Genomic DNA, 8,253 nt, shown 5'->3' on the forward strand with positions numbered 1-8,253 from the left:
TAATTTATTGGTTCAAACTCTGTGAGGTGTGTAAGAGTGTAAATATGTACGTGTGTCTGTATGTCTGCAACCATCCTAAGGGACTCTTGGAATAAAGACTCTGGTTGTCATTGGGCCTGAGTCCAGCTCGTCCTTTCCAAAGGGAAATCTTCCAGCTGCCTTTGCCCACGTGAATGCTGTTCCCAAAGGCTTGGGAAGAGGAGAGGTCTCTCTTCCCCCTCTCCCTGTGCAGCAGGGCTGGGTACAGGTGAAAGGAGGGGAAGAACGGGGAAAAAAGGCAAATTTCCAGCACTTGTGGAGCTGAGGATGCTGAGAGCAGTGGCCAGGTGGGACACTGGGGACAATGCCCTTCCCCAGAGCAGTCCCAGGAACCAGATTTGTGCCTGGAATTAAATTGTTGGACCCTGTGGGCCCTCCCACAGCCACCCCAGCAAGGCCCTGTCCCCATCCCAGTGCCTGGAATTTCCCTGGAAGCTCCCTGAGGGCCACCGAAGCATCTCCTGAGTCACCTTTGGCCAAGTCACCTCCTGCCCTGACCCCTCTGCTTTGCCCTGGCCCTGCAGGGCAGTGCTGGCACTGCTGCCCTGTGGCCTGGCACTGTCCCACCCCAGGGCTGCCCCTTCCCAGACCCTCAGCCCGTGGCTCCTGGCCGGATCCGTGGCTTTGGGGGCTGCTGGGGGCATGGGGATGGATGGGGAGGGAGTGAGGAAGCGTGGAATGGTGAAATGGCGAGGAAGCGTGGAATGGTGAAATGGCACGGCACGGCACGGCATGGCACGGCATGTCACGGCACGGCTGCTGGCTCGGCAGCAAGGGGAGGGCAGGGGTGGGACACTCAGGAAAAGGTGGAGTTATCCCTTTGTCCCGGGGAGCTGGTCTGACAGGAACTGCAGCAGCAGCAGCAGGGTGGCTCCGGGTGGCCCCGGTGTCCCGGGCCTGCCCCGTGCCAGACCCGATGGATCCGAGGGGCTCTGAGGGGCTGATCCCGGCCCGGTGAGGATGTGCCGAGTGGGTGAGTCCGGATCACAACGGGAGGGCTCCATCCCTGCCCTCTGCAGGGGAAACTGAGGCACGGAGGGAGGGAGAGGGGCTGAGGGGCTTGGATGGGGTGAGGGAAGGAGCTGGGCTGAGCCCTGGTGGTGATGGCTGGGTGAGGGTGGTGGTGGCTGGGTGAGGGGGGTTCCAGATGGGGAGCAGCCCCATCCCTGCCCTCTGCAGGGGAAACTGAGGCACGGAGGCAGGGAGAGGAGCTGAGGGGCTCAGATCGGTCAGGAGAGGAGCTGGGCTGAGCCCTGGTGGTGGTGATGGCTGGGTGAGGATGGTGATGGCTGGGTGAGGGTGGTGATGGCTGGGTGAGAGTGGTGATGGCTGGGTGAGGGTGGTGATGGCTGTGTAAGGATGGTGATGGCTGGGTGAGAGTGGTGATGGCTGGGTGAGGATGGTGATGGCTGGGTGAGAGTGGTGATGGCTGGGTGAGGATGGTGATGGCTGGGTGAGGATGGTGATGGCTGTGTAAGGATGGTGATGGCTGGGTGAGGATGGTGATGGCTGTGTAAGGATGGTGATGGCTGGGTGAGGATGGTGATGGCTGTGTAAGGATGGTGATGGCTGGGTGAGGGTGGTGATGGCTGTGTAAGGATGGTGATGGCTGGGTGAGGATGGTGATGGCTGGGTGAGGATGGTGATGGCTGGGTGAGGGTGGTGATGGCTGGGTGAGGATGGTGATGGCTGGGTGAGGGTGGTGATGGCTGGGTAAGGATGGTGATGGCTGGGTGAGCGTGGTGATGGCTGGGTGAGGGTGGTGATGGCTGGGTGAGGATGGTGATGGCTGTGTAAGGATGGTGATGGCTGGGTGAGGGTGGTGATGGCTGTGTAAGGATGGTGATGGCTGGGTGAGGATGGTGATGGCTGTGTAAGGATGGTGATGGCTGGGTGAGGATGGTGATGGCTGTGTAAGGATGGTGACGGCTGGGTGAGGGTGGTGATGGCTGGGTGAGGATGGTGATGGCTGGGTGAGGATGGTGATGGCTGGGTGACGGGGGTCCCAGAGGGGGAACAACCCCACGCTCACTCCTCCAAGCGCTGCCTGCCAGACCCAGCCCTGGAGCTGCCATTTGGGGCCAGCTGCTCTCCCAGAGCTTCCTCATCTTCCCAGCCCCACAGGGAGCCTGTCCCCATGGCCACCGGCCCCACACCTTTGCTCCAGTCCCAGGAGAGCTGGCTGGACCAGTGGTGGCTTCCACATCACCTCATCCCCCTGCCAGCGCGGCCACATCCTCTGGGGCTGTCCCCAAATTCCTGTGTAGGGACACCTCGGTGCTGGCCACCCCACACCCTCCTCATCCTTTGTCTCAGGCCACCCGGACCCCAGCAGGCACCGAGCGGTGCTGATGAAGACGGGGCTCATCCTCCTCATCGTCGGGCACCTCATCTTCATCAGCGGGGCGCTGGTGCACGGCTCCGGGCTGCGCTTCGTGCTCGGCGCCCGCGACGCCGCCGCCCTGCACTACGGTGTCACCAACGGCGCCGCTGTCATCGCTGCCCTGCTGGTACCCCCCAAAACGGGGCTGGGGACACGGGGGGACGTGGGGAGGGGTCGGGATGGGGGAGGGATGCAGGGTGGGGAGGTGGGATGAAGGGTGGACGCTGCTCTGTCTCCCCTTCCCCGCCTGAAACAAACCTTTCCTGGGGGGTTCAACACTTCTTTCTTGGGGCGTTCAACCCTTCTTTTTTTGGGAAATTTAATACTCTTTCCTGCGGAGTTCAACGCTCCTTTCCTGGGGAATCCAGCACTCCTTTTTTTGGGAAATCCAACCTTCCTTTCCTGGGGGCTCAACACTCCTTTCCTGGGGAGTTCAACATTCATTTCATGGGGAGTTCAATGCTCCTTTCCTGGGGAATCCAATGCTCCTGTTTTTGGGAAATTCAACTCTCCCTTCCTGGGGGATTCAGGGATTCAACTCTCCCTTTTCTTGGGGAATTCAACAAACCTTTCCTGGGGAGTTCAACGCTCCTATCCTGGGGAATTCAATCCTCCTTTCTTGGGAAATTCAACGCTCCTTTCTTGGGGAATCCAACCCTCCTTTCCTGGAGAATTCAACAAACCTTTCCTGTGGAATTCAACTCTCCTTTCCTGGGGAACCCAACCCTCCTTTCCTGGGGAATCCAATGCTCCTTTCCTGGGGAGTTCAGCCCTCTTTTCTTGAAGAATTCAACCCTCCTTTCATGGGGAGTTCAACCGGGGCTCATTGCTGGATGAGGCTGTGTGAGGTGAATCTCTGCCCCTGGATGAGCTCCCAGGGACATTCCCAGCAGGGAGAGGATCCCGGTGTCCCAGGGGCTGCTCCTCTCTGACCCCCTTGTTTTTCCCCGCAGACCATCTCCTGTGGGGTCTGTGCCCTGCTGCTCTCCCGGTACCTCGGCCCTGCTGCCCTGGTAAGCACCCCCAGCCCCTCTCCCATCGCCCAGAGAGGCTGCACAGCCCCCAGAGCCCCTCTGTGGGTCCATCCTGAGCAGGCACATCCGCACACTGCCTCTCCTCTCCCCGTGCAGAAATGGGCCCTGCTGGCCCTGAGCTCCTGCAGCAGCCTGTGCTGCCTGTGCTGCCTGCTGGCGCTGCTCGCGGCCATCGGGCTGACCCTGGGCACGCAGGGCCGGCTGCTGCTGGGCCCCTGCTCCGCCGGCAGCTCCACCCTGGCCCCGGGGAGCCGCCAGTGCCCCTTCGACCCCACCCGCGTCTACGTGAGTGCCCCGGGGCTGGGGATGTGCCGGGCTGGGGAGGATGCGCAGGGGCTGATGCTCCTCCTGTCCCCCAGAGCTCCACGCTGTCCCTCTGGGTCATCTCCCTCCTGTTGGAGGCCACGGGGATCTTCTTCAGCACCCGCTGCCTCCTGCTCACCCTGGAGCTCCTGGGCCTGGGCTGCTGCTGCTGCTGCCGCGGGATGCTCCGGATGCAGGTGATTTCTGATTCACGGGCTCTGCCCCATCCCCTCCTCTGTAGGGCTGGAGGTGATTTCTGATTCACGGGCTCTGCCCCATCCCCTCCTCTGTAGGGCTGGAGGTGATTTCTGATTCACGGGCTCAGCTCTAACCCCTCCTCTGTAGGGCTGGAGGTGATTTCTGATTTTTGGGCTCAGCTCTAACCCCTCCTCTGCAGGGCTGGAGGTGATTTCTGATCCATGGGCTCAGCTCTAACCCTTCCCTGCAGGGCTGGGGCAGACCTGGCTGTGCCCATGGGTGATCTGTGGGTCCGAGGTTTCCATCCCTCTGCTCCCACTCTCATCCTTCTCTCTGGCTTCCAGGTCTCTCTGCAGGAAGCTCCTGTGGAAAGCCCCGGCCCTGGGCAGTGCCTGGCCTTGCTGAGACTGGACAGTGGAGAAACTGCCCGGCTCTGAGGGGTGAATGACCCTGTGGATGTGTCCTGGCCGTTCCTGCCCCGTTCCAGCACCAGCACAGCCCCAGCTGCCTCCAGGATGTGTGGGCACATCCCCCGGAACAGGAGCCCATCCTGGGGCTGCAGCGAGGGATGGAACCGGGCTGGATCCACACCCTGCAGGGAGGAACTGTCCCCAGGGGCCCCGTGTCCCCTTTCCCAGCACGGACTGCGCTGACACAAACTTTATTCTGCAGGAATTAAAGCCCAGAAGCACAGCCCCATCCCCTGCAGCCCACCCTGTGGGGAAGGGGCTGACCCAGCCCTGCCCATGGGGGTGTCGCCACGTGGGGCTGGGTGCTGGGGACCCCCCAACCACGGGGCTTTGTCCCCTGGGCTGTGTCCCCACATTGTCCCGCCAGGCTGGGCTGTCCCTGCTCCCAGCCCCGGTTCTGGGGGTCTGCCCTCACTCAGGGGGTCTGTCCTCACTCAGGGCACTCCCTGCCTTCACCTCCCACCAGTAAAACCAGTGCAGGACCCCCTTGCATGGGGGGGGTCTCACTCCAATACCGTCCCCCTCCCCAATACCGTCCAGGCTCCATCTCCCATCCCACAGGGGCTGTGGGGGCGCAGCGGGGACAGCAGGGGCTGGGCGAGGGACAGTGACCATCAGCAGGGTGGGGGGTGCCAGGGGGGAATCCGGGGGGCTCAGAACTGCATGGCCCCGCTGGGGTCACACTGCAGCAGGCGCACGATGGACGGGTCACTCTTGGCCCCTCTGATGAACTCCTCCAGCGACAGCTTCCCTGTGGGGAAGGGGACACAGCTCAGGCACCTCCCAGCGACCACCAGAGACCACCCAGAGCAGCCCACGGACCCCTCCCCACCCCGGGGGGGGAGCACCCAGCACCCTGAGCCCCTCGGACATGAGCCATTTAATCAGCTCCTCCTGATACCCTGGATTTAGCCATGAGACCTCTCCCTAATCCCCTGCAGCTCCTCTCATTTACCGTCGTTATTAGTGTCCATCTGTCGGAAGATTTTGTCCGTCCTCTTCTCCGGCGTGGATTCGTCTTCAGGCATGTTCATGACAGAGGAGACCATTTTGTAGATGGCCTGGGGGGAAGGACAGGGGGTCAGGGTGGGCTCCTGGCATTGCCCACCTGGGACAGGGACAGAGCTCTGGGCTTTGTTCTCCTGGCAATGGGGCTGGTGTTTGTCACCCTTGCCGTGGGATCGGGGCTTCAGCTGCCAGGAGCTGCTCCTGCAGGGAGGATTTGGCCACTGGGACACCCCAGAGGATCACCAGGTTGGGATTTGGGCAAGGAGAGCATCTCCTGCCCATCTGCCAACACCACCAGGTGTGCTGGGGGACAGCAACCCACCCTGGAATCACAATCACGGGGGATGAGGTGACACAAAGGGGGACAACTGCCCGCCCTAGGAGCACAGGAGAGCCTCGGGATGAGATGACAAAGGGACATCCCCATGCAGGGAATGACTCGGGAATGCTCCAGTATAAAATGACCCCTGGGCTTTGTTTTCCTGGCAATGGGGCTTGGTGTTTGTCACCCTTCCCATGGGACTGGGCTGTGAGGGCTTCAGCTCCCAGGAGCTGCTCCTGCAGGGAGGATTTGGCCACTGGGATGCTCCTGAGAATCACCAGGTTGGGATCAGGGCAAGGAGAGCATCTCCTGCCCATTTGCCAACACCACCAGGTGTCCTGGGGGACAGCAACCCACGCTGGAAACACAATCACGGGAGAGTCCTGGGATGAGGTGACACAAAGGGGGACAACAACCCGCCCTGGAAGCACAGGGGAGTCCCGAGATGCGGTGACAAAGGAACATCCCCATGCAGGGAAGGGCTCGGGATGCTCCAGAATAAAACAACCCCTGCACCCACAGCTGCCAAGCATCGACAGCTTCATCCCTGCTCCAGCAAAACCCTGTTCTGGGGGTTCCAGGGGGTGAAATCCCCAACCCAACCTCATCCCAGGAGGCGACACCCGGAGCACACACCGGGTGGGGTGGGACAGCTGCACGGGGCAGCCCGGTCGGTACCTGCACGATCTCCAGCATCTCCTCCCGGCTGATGTAGCCGTTGCCATCCAGGTCGTACATGCTGAAGGCCCACATGAGCTTCTGCTCGAGCTTGCCGCGGGAGGTGACGCTCAGGGCGATGATGAACTCCCTGAAGTCGATGGTGCCGTCGCCGTTGGTGTCGAAGGTGCGGAAAACGTGCTCGGCGAACTTGGAGGCGTCGCCGTAGGGGAAGAAGTTGGCGTAGATCTTCTTGAACTCCTCCACGTCCAGCATGCCCGAGGGACAGTCCTTCAGGAACCCCTTGTACCAGCCCTGCAGCTCCAGGTCGGAGAACTCCGTGTTTTCCCGCAGGTCCTGGAGCATCTCCGGGCGGAGTTTGCTGTTCTGCTTCCCCATCGCGCTGGGCACGGGGTTGGGGACACGAGAATTGGGGGGACAAAGGGTCTGGCCGGGCTCGGGGGGTCCCTGTGCGCTACAGGAGGGGACAGGGACGGGGCAGAGCTCGCTGGCAGCCCCCGCACAGCCAGCCAGGCGCCGATGCTGCTCCCTCCATCCCCGCCGGCCGCTCTGAGCGCTCGGGGAGCTCCAGGCAGCGCCAGCCCCCTCCCGTTTGCGTAATTATCCCTCAGAGCTCATTTGCATAATAGATAGGTGATATTTAGGTGGGATCAGGCGGCCCCGAGGAGGGGACAGAGCCGTGCCGGCGGTTCTGGGTCCGGCCCAGCTTTGGGATGGCCGGATCTGGGTCAGATCCCCTGGAGCTGGGTTATTTTCAGCTCCTCCGCTCTCCCCGTTAATATTTGATGGCTCCGGAGCCCCGGGAAGGGCTGGGGGCGGCAGGGACCTGCTCGGGGCTCTGTCCCTGCCCCGGGGTGTCCCCAGCGGGTTCAGCTCACAGGGAGGGTGTCCAACACCCACCATGGGGACTCTGCGGTGACCTTGACCCGCTGCCACCATCCTGGGGTGCCCCGGGGGCTTCAGTGCCTGGAGCTGCCTTACCCAGAGCAGGGAGAGACCCCAGCACCCCCAAACCCCCAAAATTCCTTCGGATCTCAGGGAAAACGGGACCCCCAGGAGGAGCAGCCAGGACCCCCCAATTGCGGGGACCCCACAGGGTCTCTCCATCACCCCCATCACGACCTCAGCCCCGCTCCAGCACCCCAGGAAGGATCTGCCTGTCCCACCCCACTCAGGGGTCCCCGGTTTTGCCCCCACCCGCAATACCCGGGGTCTGCGACCCCTCCCCACAGCCCGGGAGGGAACCCATGGGGGGCTCAGCACCCCGAGAGGGCTCTGCAGGGACCCCTCCCCAAACTGGACACCCCCGGAGGGGTGCCGGTGCCCGGGGCTGGGTCGGTGCCGGTGCCCGGGGCTCTGCGGTTCCTCGGTGCCCCCCGTTCCTGTGTGTGCGTGTCCCCTCCCGGTCCCCTCGTCCCCGCCACCTCCTCCTACCTGCCCGGACACGGCCGCCGTCGCCGCCGCCACCGCAGCCCGGGAGCGCCCGCCGCAGCGCCGGGGGACGGAGGGGCACCACCGGTACCGGGGGCACCACCGGCAGCATCACTGGGAATACTGGGAATACTGGGAATACTGGATGGTTTTCAGGCACTGGGAACAGTGGGAACACTGGGAGGATTTTGGGCACTGGGAGCACTGGGAATACTGGGCAGTTTTCAGGCACTGGGAGCCCTGGGAATACTGGGAATACCGGGAGCACTGGCCAGTTTTTGGGCACTTGGGAGCATTGGGAACACCGGAAAAACTGGGAGCACTGGGAACACTGGGAATACTGGGAACGCTGGGAACACTGGGAGGTTTTGGGGCACTGGGAGCACT

The 8,253-nt window shown here is 62.6% G+C and overlaps 2 protein-coding genes across 2 annotated transcripts; one reads left to right on the forward strand and one right to left on the reverse strand.

Moving 5' to 3' along the window:
• Positions 1-999: 999 nt before the first annotated feature.
• TMEM54 (transmembrane protein 54) lies at positions 1,000-4,394 on the forward strand. Its single transcript, XM_054292384.1, has 6 exons — positions 1,000-1,012; positions 2,356-2,549; positions 3,376-3,435; positions 3,553-3,741; positions 3,816-3,956; positions 4,302-4,394. The coding sequence occupies exons 1-6, from the start codon at positions 1,000-1,002 to the stop codon at positions 4,392-4,394; spliced, it is 690 nt and encodes a 229-aa protein (XP_054148359.1).
• Positions 4,395-4,962: 568 nt separating this feature from the next.
• On the reverse strand, positions 4,963-6,881 carry HPCA (hippocalcin). The gene is made up of 3 exons (XM_054292315.1): positions 6,436-6,881; positions 5,383-5,488; positions 4,963-5,178 (listed from the first exon to the last, which is right to left on the reverse strand). The coding sequence occupies exons 1-3, from the start codon at positions 6,811-6,813 to the stop codon at positions 5,081-5,083; spliced, it is 582 nt and encodes a 193-aa protein (XP_054148290.1). The 5' UTR covers positions 6,814-6,881; the 3' UTR covers positions 4,963-5,080.
• Positions 6,882-8,253: the final 1,372 nt, after the last annotated feature.

The sequence above is a fragment of the Melozone crissalis genome, unplaced genomic scaffold (assembly GCF_028551555.1).
Source record: "Melozone crissalis strain CALT ecotype California unplaced genomic scaffold, PUWL_Pcris_2 ptg000108l_1, whole genome shotgun sequence".
NCBI lineage: Eukaryota > Metazoa > Chordata > Aves > Passeriformes > Passerellidae > Melozone > Melozone crissalis.